The 13,587-nt window shown below is 48.1% G+C and overlaps 1 protein-coding gene across 3 annotated transcripts in view; it reads left to right on the top strand.

Moving 5' to 3' along the window:
• TMEM209 (transmembrane protein 209) overlaps window positions 1-2,090 on the top strand; it is a 31,183-nt gene extending 29,093 nt beyond the window's left edge. For all 3 annotated transcript variants that reach the window (XM_035021110.1, XM_035021112.1, XM_035021111.1), the window contains exon 15: window positions 1,445-2,090. In XM_035021110.1, coding sequence (XP_034877001.1) covers window positions 1,445-1,499 — 55 coding nt within the window. In that variant the 3' untranslated portion in view covers window positions 1,500-2,090. The remainder of the gene's footprint in view (window positions 1-1,444) is intronic.
• Window positions 2,091-13,587: the final 11,497 nt, after the last annotated feature.

Genomic DNA, 13,587 nt, shown 5'->3' with positions numbered 1-13,587 from the left:
ATAAAATATTTTTTTAAATAATAATAAATTAAAAAATAAATTCATTAGAAAATAAAAACAAGGGCGCCTGGGTGGCTCAGTTGGTTGGGCGACTGCCTTCGGCTCAGGTCATGATCCTGGAGTCCCGGGATCGAGTCCCGCATCGGGCTCCCTGCTCTGCAGGGAGTCTGCTCCTCCCTCTGACCCTCCCCCCTCTCATGTGCTCTCTGTCTCTCTCATTCTCTCTGTCTCAAATAAATAAATAAAATCTTTAAAAAAAAAAAAAGAAAAACAGAAAATGGTCATAGACTGAAAGACTTTCACAGAAAAGTGTTGTGTAAATGGCTAATAAACATGAAAAGATGCTTAGCCTTATATACGAAAAAGCCAAAATTAAAACATTTCTTTCTATCAAATTGAGATTTATCATTTGTAGGGTTTTTGTTTAAGATTTTATTTTATTTTTTTAAGCAATCTTAAAAAAATAAAACAGGGGGCTCAAACTCACAATCCCGAGATCCAAGAGTCACACGCTCCCCTGACTGAGCCAGCCAGGTGCCCCTATCATTTGCAGTTTTGGTGAAGAAGTTCCTTGAAGAAATGGGAAAAACCAGTTAATATAGAAATTACCTTCTTTGAAGGGCATTTTTGTAATATATATATATTTTTTAATTTTTTTATCAAAATTAACTACTCATAATTTTTAAAGTTCTGTAGTGCTGTAAGTTCATGACAGAAATGAGCAGTTCCCTGTGTTCCCAAGCCCACTTGAAACTGATTTAGTCTTTTCTTCTAACACTACTCTCATGGTTCCACATAATAGAGGCATGTAGCTCTCTCTTGATTCTTCAGTTTGAGACATTGGAGGTTGATTTCTTATTTTGTTAGATGAGTAATTTAGCTTATAGCCCTCTCTTCCCTTTGTACTTTGAATATGGTGTAGTACTCTATGGAGTAGAAGTAGATTTTTCTTTTTGTTATATATACAGTAGGGTTTAGTTGAGACTGTATCAATAATCCCCATATACAAATTCACTAAAGCATCAGTAATAATTGGTAAATCCCCAATTCAAGTTGAATAGGTAACATTCTCTAAGAGGCCTAGCATCCCTATATCCTCTATTTTAAAATTTTAATTGATACTTTTACTTGCTAAAATTATTTGGTTAACTCTATCCTGTGTAATAGTTATTGAGATCTACTAAAAAATTAATTTTCCACACCCCATAAATCCACTTGTTCTAAATTTGGGTTTTAAGCACAGTTAAGAAAGCAGTTACTATTACTAGGGTTCACCTGATAAACCATATGTAACCTAACTCATTACAGAATAGCATTAAATGTCATTGATGAAATATGTATTCCTTGTCAAGACTCTTGTTTTCATTATTTGAAAAAAGACCCTAAATGCTTGACATTCAGTCAATTCCACTAAAACCTTTTTTTTTTCTTCTTCTCTTTATAGGAGAGTTAATCTTGGTCTGTCTGGTGTGAATATTTTGTGGATTTTTGGCGAGTAGTGGATCATTTAATTCCAAACATTTGGACTTTTCTTTGATTGAACCGGAAGTTGAATCTAAGCATCTCTGAGTCACTGCCTCTTTTGAAATAAGATACATATGTGTGTTACAGACTCTTTAATGAAAAATCAGCTATTATGAAACTTACTTGTAAAAGTATGTCCTAAATCTTCTACACCAAGAGACATTACTTTTACTTTTTTATTACCTTTCAGATTTTTCAGTTGCCTATAAAACTGCAACCCTTCAGATATTTGTTGACCCCAAAGCAGTGCAATTTCCCCTTCGTTAAGCAGTTTGAGTCCTTTTTCATTGTAACCTACAAATGAGAATCATGCACCTAATTTTTCCCTGCAGAAATTGTTCTTTCAGTTGCATTGTTTGGTGTAAATACTTGAAAAGAAACAAGGAAATTGCTAATTCATCTCTGTGCTTACCCACTGTTCTACAAGTCAGCCCATGGCCCGTATTTAAAGAAATGAGATAAACTTCTCAGTAATATATTAGTCTACGTGCATTTTTAAGTATTTTTGAAAGAGGTTTAAGAGTATTGGCATTTAAAAAAGTCAACTCTTGGGGGCGCCTGGGTGGCTCAGTTGGTTGAGCGACTGCCTTCGGCTCAGGTCATAATCCTGGAGTCCCGGGATCGAGTCCCGCATCAGGCTCCCTGCTCGGCAGGGAGTCTGCTTCTCCCTCTCCCACTCCCCCCTCTTGTGCTCTGTCTCTAAAATAAATAAATAAAAAATCTTTAAAAAAAAAAAAGTCAACTCTTGGATCAAATGTTAACTGATAGAGTTAAACTATTTGGGTCTTAGGTTAAAAGGCTGAAGACATCAAGAAACAGCTGCTTTGGTTTTAATAACTTAATTTGACTATTCCATAATATTGTATTATTTTAAGAGTTCTCTAAGATCATACAATATCTGTTGAAAATTTTTAGGTATGTTCCAAATATCTGGAGAGTAAGAAGTGATGAAGTTTGTAAGTTTTGCTGACTCTGTTTTCTTATATATCTGTATATAGTATCTCTAAAGCTAGCTAGCAGTTGCATTTTGTCTTCTGGTTTGACATATTATTGGAGACTGTTCTGTCACATTATGTAAACCCGAAAACAACGACAACCAGTATCTTCTGAGTAACTGCCTGTTGGGCCTGTATATGCAGCCCATTTTTAATAATTTGTAAATTCCGTTTTTCAAAAAGTTGTTCCTGTTTTATAAAGGTCTTACATCCAAAGGAAAGGAAGTTTCTTTTAACTGTTTTTGACGTATGTTAAACATGTTTGCTATGATATTTTAGAAGAAAAAATTAAACATGTTAAATATAAGAACATATCAAAATCTAAGTACTATTTCAAAAGTTACTGAAGGTGTCATGGAAGAACACTTGTTATGCTGTTAAACTACTCAGTTGCATATTCTTTATTAAAGGGAATAAGGAGAAAAATTTTAATAACACGTAAGACAAAATTTTTTTCTTTGTGGGACTTAAGACCGCTTTTAGTCCAAAAATTCAAAGCTATAATATTTTATTTTACAAGTGACTGTATGGGAAATATACATGTGAAAAGACTAGAGATCCGGACTAAAAAAGAAAAGCTGTTTTGTTTGCCTACTGTGAGTCTAGTGTGGGTTACTATAGTCTAGGTGGCTTTCCTATATTGACCAGTCTTCACACGTGTTTGAGCCAGCTTATATTTTAATGTAGCCTTTATTAAAAATACTTTGATGAATTAGTTGGAATTCACACTTCAGGAAGACAGTGCATTGCAAATATGGTAAATTTTTTTTTTTGGTCTCTGTGTTAAAATGAGTAAATATCTACTTTAAGTGTTATTTATAGGATATTTTTCACAAGGTTTTTTTTTTTTTTTTTTTTTTTTTGCTTAACTCATCCTTGTGGGATCAAATCCACCAATCTTTTAGATTATGTTCACTGTATCATTTATCCTTTTTTTTTTTTCCCTCTGTGAATATCAGCCTTTTCTTCAGCCATATTGGTTGTAGGAGCATACCTAGGTGTTTATAATTTAGTCCCCACTGAGACATAACAATGCTGGGTTGCTTGGCTTTCTCAAACTGATATATGGAACACTTTACACTGATATTTCAAGGGTGAAGACAAGCGGCATATGGGGGGCACTTCTAAACTCAGCTTTGGAATAGAAATCCTTTAAATGTGGACATTCCTCAAAGGTCAGTCTTGGTCCTCCGTTTCACCGTCTCTGCTTTTCCTCAGAGATCTCATTCACTCCATTTGATTCCCAAATTCAGCAGCAGCCGTAACGTCTCTCCTGAGCTCCGGTGGTGTGTCTCCTTTGACCTGTCAGACATTTCCACTTGGATGTCCAGCAGACTCTCTGTGTCTGGAACTGAATTCACATCTGCTGCATCCAGCTCACTCTTCTAACCTGCCTTTTTCTGTTCATTGTACTACCGGTTGCCCACGCTCAAACCTCTGGTGTCATTTTTGATTCCTGGAGCTCCCCGGGTCCCCAATCCAATCAGGCAGCAAACCTCATCCATTCTTTCTTAACAATGTCTCTTGCAGCTGTCCCCTTCCATTTCTGCTGCCACTGTGCTCATTTACACCCTTATCAACTCACACAGGACTACTCCAACAACTGAATTAATCTCCCAGCTTCCTAATTGTTGCCGTGCTTCCAGACTTTCCAATTCATCCCGCACATTCTCTTCAAATTCATCTTCCTAAAACACCTGTTTGATCATTTCAGTCCCCTGATCAGTTCCTTCGCCTGACACGTAAAGCCCTCCGCAGTCTGGCCCCAGGCTGTCCTTACCCACCCAGACCCTTGGCACCTGCCGGGCTCTCCTCCCCTCCACGGCTTGCCCTGCCTGGAGGCTCCACTCTGATTAAACCTGCTGTTTTTTGGAGCTAGTTCTGGCCACTCCAGCTGGCAGTCATTTCTCCCCCAGGGTGATTGGATCTGTGCCCCTTCGCTGGCACTCAGCAGCCATGTGAATAGATTCAGAAGTGACTTTTAGTCTAACAGTGCGTCCTCGTATCTTCTCTCATCCTCCTAAAGAACAGGGTTTTTTACCAGTCTGAGCCGTCCCACCGTTCGGGAGGACTTGACAATGGCTACGGCTACCTTCTGGAAAAGGCTTGCATTCTCCTCTTCGAAGGACACCTTTCAAGCAAGCAGCTAAGCACACTGGCTTTCATCCTGTGCTGAGACCTGAGGAGGAGGAAGCAGCAGGGGGACTGCCTGAGGAGGGTGTGAGGGAAATGACAGGGCCGATTCCCTGTCCCCTGGGGGTGTCTTCCTTCTGAGCTGGGCTGAGGCTGCTGCACTGGGCAGCACGTTGTTCCAAACGCCACAGGGTCCACCATCCCTCGGGCTGGGGCGGCTCCCGCCTCAGCTGCCCCGGACTGTGGGTAGCAGCAGAGGGCTGGGCTCTCTGGCCAGAAGGCTTTGGACAAGGGCCTGGGGAGGTCTTGTCTGCCCCCTTACAATGAGAGGGGTTTGCACAACCAGCCCCTGTGCTTCCTGGGCCCTGGTGACATTGTCACATGTCCCTGGGTACGCCAGTGGTTTTCTGCTGAGTCGAGAGGATTGTTAGGTATTAGCTGGGAGCCACATCTCTAATTTGATCCCTGGAAGGTCATCAGCATTCCATTTCCACACTGATCCAGCTGTCCTGACCTGGGGAACAGGTGATGGGTTCTCAGTCAGGGTCGGGAAGAAGAGTCCAGTACAGCAGGCCTGGTATGGGGAGCAGGCTGGCGTGCACCTGGGGAACCTGTCCACCCCGGGACAGTTCACAGCAGAGGCACGTGCAGACGGTCCCAGGCGCTGCTGTGGCTGCTGGCATTTCCATTGAAAGCTATAGTTAAATCCTTTCATGCTCCCAAAGCAGAATGAATATTCCAAAAATCAGTCTGGCGGGAGGAGCCATTAACCTGAATGGGCTGAGGCTTGGGAAGACTGAGCTCTGTCCCTGACGGGCAGGGCAGTTCCCTTTTCCATGGATTCTGATTCAGAGATCATGGAGAAGCTAAACTGAGAATAATGGATGACTGGTTTGGGGTAAGGAAAAAAAAAACGGCTTTAAAAACTCTCAAAACAGGCACCCGGGTGGTACAGTCCGCTGGGTGTCCCACTCCTGGTCTCGGCTCAGGTGGTGATCTCTGGGTGGTAAGATTGAGCCCCACGCTCAATGCAGAGTCCACTTGAGATTCTCTCCCTCTCCCTCTGCCCCTCCTGCTTGTGTTCACTCGCACGCATGCGTGCTCTCTCTTTAAAATAAATCTTAAAAAAAAAAAAGTCTCAAAATAGCACGCTGGTGTAAAAGTAGGAAATGGCCCCTTTGGCATTGTCGAGCAAAGATCTCGATCTCATTCACTGGACCATGAGACCTTCCTGGCCTTGACACACCCTCGCCCCACCCCAACCGCCCCTGCCAGTTGGACCTGCCCCCTGCTCCCACTTTCCTGCCCCCACCCCAGATTTGGCCACTTCCCAGCATAGACAGTGCTGCCCTTGTACCCTTGAAAGTTGGGCTTTCTGGTCTACCCACAAAACCCTCTCCTTCCTTTCCCATTTCTAAACTAGAAGGAAAAAATAACAACCCTGCATCAGACTCTGCTTTCAAGACCTGCATCCCACAGGAGGAAAGTCAGAAGGTGGTGATCTGCTCTGTTGGGGGCAAGTCTTGTTTTTTCAGGAGGAGCGGCCAGGCGTGATTCTTCCTCAAACACATGGTGTGTAGACTGGAATCAGGCAGCTCTGTGATAGTTTTGGCCCAGACTACAGGCAGGAGCTTACTGAGCTCCAGCTCCACAGAAAGGCCCCTTGTGTTCCTAATGAGGAGGGGTATCATCCCCTGGCCAGCCTGAGGGGCAGAGCCATCATCCAGCTAACTCCTAACTCGTGAATGCGGGACTTGGCAGAAGGAAGTCTGAACTAAAGCCATCAGCCCCCAAACCTGGGAGTTGGAAAAGGTGTTATGTGGCTTCCATCTCAAGCTAGTTAACTACTCCTAAAAGTAAATTCAGTACAGTGCTCTGTTTCCAGTTAAATGTTCTACATGAGTTCTTTAAAGTCTTTTTGTAAGCCGTCTTGAAAATTCCTGGAGCTAACTACCTTAATGTTGTGGATAGACTGCCCTTAGATCAAGTGCCTTGGATAAAACTTGAAGGTAAAGTCTACATCCTGGAACTATGGATTCTCTTAAGTGAGACACTACGTATTTTCTACATAGCCAGAGAAAGTATTTTTCATTGAAATTACTGTCTTTCTACTGTATACTACTATTTTCTACCTCAAAGCTCTATTTCCCCACATACACCCCCTCCCCCCTCACTCACTCACCCCCAGTAGTTTCTGTTGGTGAGGGGTCTGCAGCTCTCACGGGCTTGCCCTCCTGACCCTGTCCTGGTAGGTACGACAGTGGGGCAGTGCTGGAACAAATACCCGAGGAAAACCAGATCTCTCAGACAGATGGAACTCCTGTAAATGATGGAGCTTTGGTTAGACTGTGGCTTCCTTGAGGTGCTTGAGGGCAGGTGCATGTGACATGCTCAGGAAATATTTTTGGATTAACAATTGGATTAAGTAGACAGAATTTACTTGAAAAGCACTCCTTTTCTTGTTTTGGACTGGAATTTTCAATGTGCTTTCCATGCTGAAGACCATAGAGACCTCTCTGGCTAGTAAGTAGAAGGTGGCAGAGAAGAAAAGCAGTAAGGAGTTGGCAGTTGGATCTAAACTTGTAGAAAGGAAGGCCAGAGGGCCCACTCTACATTGCCATGCATTCCTCTTTGTTGGGCTCTATGCAAATTGATTCAATAGTAAAGAGTACGTATATGGCCGGGGTGGGGGGTGTCTAGATGCACATCTGCCCGTAGTTTCCTAGATGGATGCAAAATGGGTGGCATCTTACAAACTCACACGGCTGGAGCTGTACTGTGGTAGATGCGAGGTATGAGGGCTGGGAACACTATGATCGGTCACAGGATGCCATCATCCTGTTTCCTGACACATTGCAGAGTTTCCTCCAAGTATGCATCTAATTAGACTAGAGGATGTGCTACTCTGATGAGGAAACCAAGCTAGCCTCAGTCTATCCCACGGTGAGAGTCTGTGCCTCCTGGCCACACCGGAATCTGCCACACTCCTCTGGTGTAGGTACAAATTGGTACAACCCTTTGAGAACACAACATGGGGCTGTGTGTGTGTCTCAGTCACTCCTGCTGCATAACAAAGTCTCCCCCAATGAAAATAATCACTTAGTATCTCTCTCCATGGGGAACTGGAAGACTGAATCATCTTAAGGTGTGTTCATTCACCTGTCTAGTGGTTGATGCTGGCTATTGACTGGGGCCTAACTGGGAATATGAGCAGAATGCCCACACAGGGTTTCCACATGTGGCCTGGGCTGCTTCATAATATGGTGGCTGAATTCCAAGTGCAAGTCTCTTGAGAAGGAAGGGGAGATAGGGACAGAGGCATATTACTTATTATAACCTAGACTTGAAAATTCTGCATTTCTTCCACTGCATCCTGTTGATCAAGGCAGCTACGGAAAACTATTTTCGAAGGGAGGGAGCCTAGACCCCACCTCTCAATGGAAAGATGTCCTACATCACATCATGTAGGATGGGTCATATATTGATGTGGCCAGTTTTGAAAAATACAATCTGCCACAATGTGCAATGCCCACGCCATGATATTAATACTCTGGCTCATCAGTCCCCGGAAAATATATCCTAGGAAAATATTCAACAGGAAAAAATAAGTTATGCCTAAGATGTTCATTGTGTGCATTTGTTTATTGATTTATCCATCCTCCCAGTAAATACTGTTTGAGGTAATTTGCTAGGTGCTAGGAATACAGAGAAGACTCAGCATACCCTTTTTCCCCCACATAGTTCCTAGTCTGTAATAGCTAAAAACAAAACCCGTCCAAATGTTTAAGATAGAACGGTTTAATACATTATAGTACCTCAACTCTCTGAGATATATTCTTGAATGAGATACCTATAGACTTATTTTTGACCCCCTTTAAAAATTCCTACAACTTTTAAAAGACTATGTAAAAAGATGGGGGAAATGTTGGGTAGAAGTGAAAACAAATCAAAGTTGTATGTCTACTGTGATTACAATTATGTAAAAATATGCATGCAGATCGCCAACTAGAACAGATTATCCAAATGTGAACTCACTTGTTGAAATGGGAATGTGGATGATTGTTTTTCCATTTTCAATTGCCTCTCAATGTTATGGTGCTTTTACAACTGAAAAAGTCCAGGGGGGCCGGGGGGAGGGGGGGAAGCGGTGCAAATAGAATTTTACAGGTCAAAGGAAGAGAAGGCTCTGCTGAGTGAGAAGCTGAGCGGGGAGAGGTGGCTACTGAATTTCTGTAGGAGGAGGAAAGCAGCAGGAATCGAACCATGAGGACAGGAGAGGAAGAGCTCCCTTTGGAAAAGTGCAAAGAGTCCAAACCAAGATGTGTTTAGAGGAGCGTGGGCAGATGGCTCGGAGGAAAGGTGCACCTGAGCTACAGGGCTGAAGAGTGCAGACTTTATAGCAGAGACTCTGAAACTTTTTGAGCAGAGAATGAAGTCAAAGGTGTGCTTAAGGAAAGTGACTCTGAGCACAGTGCTGAGGATGACAGAAGCTGGAGCTGCCGCAGGCCGGGAGGCCTGTGGGGAGGCCTGTGGGGAGGCCTGGGCTCCAGATGTGGCGGGAAAGATCGGAAAGCGTTTGTGGAAGAAGAGTGGTCACGACTTGGTCACCGGGCACACACAACTCCAAGATTTCAATGGAGGTGATTAGGAAGATGGTGGCACTAGTAACAGAAACAGGAGGAAGAAGAACCCGTTTGCAGCAGAAGAGAAATTCTAGACACGCTGAGTTGGGAGCTGCTGTTGGGCCTCCAGATGGAGATGACAACAGATAGCTGGAAACAGAAGTCTGAATCTGAAGGAAGAGATCCCCATTTTTGGCACGACAGTTTGAACCTACACCTCTTCCTAGAATGCTCTTCCCCCAGCTATTTGTAACAGCTGCTTCCTGGCTTCTGGAAGGTCTCTGCTCAAATACCACCTCCTGGGGCCCTTTTCTGCCACCCGAGAATGGCAGCCTTGTCACTCACCATCTCCCTTCCCCCACTCAGCTCTTCAATGCACATACATGAGATTTTACTTACCGCACCAGCATCCTCTTTAGAGATGGGACACTAGTGTCATCTTCCTATCTGAAGAACTGAACGTGATGGGCAACTATGTGCCAATTCACTTACGTCAATTTCTATTGTGAAATGATAACAACAAATAGCATATATTTTTTCTGACTCCAGATCTTAGTCTAAAGATTTAAAACTCCTCTGCTGTGTTATACATCAAAAATACAACTTAGGGGGGCGCCTGGGTGGCTCAGTCGGTTAAGCATCTGCCTTCGGCTCAGGTTGTTATCTCAGGGTCCTGGGATGGAGTCCCACATCGGGCTCCTTGCTCAGCGGGGAGCCTGCTTCACCCTCTCCCTCTGCCTGCCGCTTCCCCTGCTTGTGCGCTCTCTCTCTGTGTCAAATAAATAGATAAAATCTTAAAAAAAAAAAATACAACTTAGAAGAAAGGACACACACCAACTATTTCTTAAGAAAGCCTCCTGGAAGGCAGCAGACACTTCCAGGTACCTCCATCCCATTGGCCAGCTACTTAATCACATGGATACATGAAGCTGCAGAGAAATCTGGGAAAAGTAGTTTTTGTTCACCACAACCCTGGCCTTGGCCAGCTAATAATCCCAGCCCTACAGAATAAGGAGGGGTCGGATATTGGACAACAACAGCAGTCTGTCACTGCAGGAGATGTCCACACAAAAACCCCCCGAGCCTTGCGTGTACCTGACTCCAAGGACAGTAACTGGATATAGAACTCATCGTCCCCTCAAACAATTTAACTCTCACCAACTGCTCCCTAACTGGCTCACCCTCTCCCTGGTCCCCTGGCACTGAAATAAGGACATGTTCCACATTTCTGTATTCCAGATGCCAAGATCTGTAGAGCAAAACATGGCAGGGACATCCGCAAAAGCTTCTCCTTGACCAACATTCTAAGTGTTTTTGGCAAGCACCAGCTACATAATTTGTGGGACCCAGGGCACATGGAAATGTGGTGGGGTCCCTTGTTAAAAATTACCAAGAATTTCAAGACAGCCACAACAGCATTAAGCCACTCACAAGCCCTTTTAAGTGTAGGGTCCTGTGTGACTGTCCAGGTGACAGGCCTGGGAGGCCAGTTCTGTATTCAGCCGAACAAAAGGAGGGAGCTCTTTATACTGTGAAACACCACATGCACGCTGTGTCGGCTTTGGGGCTGCTTCAGTTTTTAGGTAAGTTTTTTTTTTTCCTTGTCATGACTTAGAAAACTTAGAAGTGGGGGATCAAGCAGCTGGACTGTCTAATTTTACAGAAGACCTGGAAGCCCAAAGAGGGCCTGCCACTGCCCAGGGTCCTGCTTGGTGCTGGTGTCAGAGCCCACGCTAGAGGCCCAGCCCTGACTGCCGTGCGGCAGGACGGCGTCGTTTGTCCCCAGCGGGCTGGCTCTGGGCACCGCTGACACTCCCGGGACGTGCCACCACCAGCTTGGGCTACGTTCTTCTTCCAGCCTGCGCCGTCAAGGCAGAGACCAACCTAGGACTCCTCTGTTCTTGGCTCCTTTTAGGGGATGTGCCACGGGTCACAGAAAGCGGAATGGTGGCTTGAAAAGCTTGGCCCCTGCGCTCTGATACTTCCTCTCCACAGATGCTGCCAGGCTGGGGAGCTGGGCCCTTCCGAGTGCAGGTGGGCAGAGAGGCTCTGAAGGACGGACAGCTGGACACGCCGCCCACCGGCCGGGTGCGCAGGGCTCACCGCGACGGCGCTGGAGCGGGCAGGGGGCAGCCGTGCCGTCGCGGCGGAAGTCGGAGCAGGAGGCGGCCACGCTCCGTGGCCCGAGTTTCTAGAAGGCTCTTCTCAGAGTCAACTGCGTCTCCCTCCCCGACGGGGGCCCTGAGGCGGCGTGGGAGTTGCGTGGAGCGGGGGGCGGCCGCAGGGGCGCACGAATGTGCCACGGGGAGCGGGCGGGCGACGTGTCAGATGGGCACGCCTTTGTCCCGGGGAGGGCGGGCTGTGCGAGACGCGAGGCGCACGAGAGGGCTCCCCTGGGCGCAGACTTGGTCTGCGGGCGAAGGTGCCAGGTTTCCTGCGGGGGCCTCGCCGGGGACCTCACGGCCACCTGCTCCTGGCGTGAATCCGGGCGGGCCGGTATGTGCGCCTCGGCGATCCCCCAGCCGGCCCGACTCCGCGGCCCCCCAGCGCAGGCTCCGGGCCGCGCCCTCCCGTCGCACCGGGCGGGCCCCACACCGCAGGAGGGAAGGGCGCCCTGCCCGCGCCCCCGGAGGCCCTCCCGGCCCAGACAGCTGCTGTCCCGGCCTCGCCGCGTCGCCTAGGCCGGGGACCGCTGGCTCTCCGGGGCCCTGCCGAGTCGTGGGCCAAAGAAATGCAAGTGGTTCTCGCCCCCACCGTAGGCCGCAGGGCTGCGAGTAGCTCACCCAGCCGCCGGGCCCCTCATCCCGCGGGCACCTGGGTCGCCACGGCCGCCGGGACAGGCACGCTCCGTGGCCCGAGTTTCTAGAAGGCCCTTCTCAGAGTCAACTGCGTCTCCCTCCCCGACGGGGGCCCTGAGGCGGCTGGGGGTGCGAGGGAGCCGGCCGTTGGGAGAGGCACAGGGCGGCGGCCCTGCTCGGAGCGCCAGGAGTCCCAGGTGCGGCCCGGGAGAGTCTGTTCCCAACTTCCGGCCCCCCCGCCCCCCGCTGCGGCTGACCGCGCGAGGGACGAAGGTAGACAGCGGCCTCTGCTCAGTGTGGTCCCTGTGGCCCCTCAAGCACCAGCTCCACGGACTTTTCGAGCTTCTCTCTGCCCCCAGGAGGTTACTCGCCGTGTCACAGGCTGGATGTTAGCCTCTCCCCAGCTGTACCCACGGCTCCGAGGAGGGAGTTCCTCACACCCTTGTGGTCACTTGTGTTTGCCCCTTTCCTGAGAAGCTTCTCTGCCCTAGTGGGGAGGGAGGGGGACACTGGCATGTGTCCTGAAAGCTGAAGGCCACTCCTCTGCTTGGCCAGACCTAGGCGAGGGCCCTGGCCCGGTGCCTGACCGGCACACAAGGCCTCAGAAGAAGGGATCCGGGGACACCGCCTCAGTGTCATTTCCCTGCCCGCAGCATCAGTCAGCAAACTCATCGAACACCTAATGCGCCCGGTGCCTAGCGGCTTTCACCTTCGGCTGCCGCCTCCCTGTATCCGTTTTCTCTGTCTGCAAAAACGGGATCAGTACGTCTCAGCTGAGGGGAAGGAGGTTCTTTCACAGCAGAGCTGGTAAAGGAACAGTAGCCCGAGGCCCTCACCTTTGTGCGCAGCCATGACCAGCGTGAGGCCATGACGCAGTTTGTCTCTGATGACAAAACGTGCAGTGGGAGCCGTCGTTCAAAGCCTCGCCCGCGCGCTGCCTTACCTGGTGTGGGTGGCCAGCTCGCCCTGCCTGGAGTCACAGACGATCGGCCCCTGCCACGGACTCGGCTCAGGCCAGGAGGGAACAGGCCCCTGCACGTCTGGGGCGCGTGGCCTGTGTGCGTGGGGAGGCCCTGGGAGCGGAGGGTGCTGCCCCGTAGGAGTCCTGCAACAGTGGGAAATCTCTTCCTTAATGTTCCCTTCCCGCGGCCGTTCCGGGGAACGGTCTCGGTTTGAGGTCTTGGTGTGAGGACCGATTTCCAAAGTGCGGTTCCCAGCGGCTCTAACAACAGAACCATCTGTGGACCTTTTTTAAAACGCAGATTTGGTCCCACATCCGTTTACTGAAGCAGAACCTCTAGGGTGGTTGGGGCCTCACACTCTGCACTTTTAAACAAGGCCGTCAGAAAATTCTCCTGCCCCCTAAAGTCTGAGAGCCCTCGATCCTGCCAGGTGACGCCCAGGGAAACCCCACCCGTAGGGAGCACCGTGCGCTCAGGCCGCGTCCTACCCGCTGAGGTGTGCGCACGCGCGTGCGGAGGTGTGGCCTGTCTTTACGCTTGCTAGCGAACATCT

Source organism: Mirounga leonina, unplaced genomic scaffold (genome assembly GCF_011800145.1).
Source record: "Mirounga leonina isolate KUSES-001 unplaced genomic scaffold, KU_Mleo_1.0 Mir_174, whole genome shotgun sequence".
In the NCBI taxonomy this organism is placed as follows: domain Eukaryota; kingdom Metazoa; phylum Chordata; class Mammalia; order Carnivora; family Phocidae; genus Mirounga; species Mirounga leonina.
The sequence above is the reverse complement of the archived record's forward strand: the minus strand, read 5'-3'. Positions and strand labels throughout refer to the sequence as shown.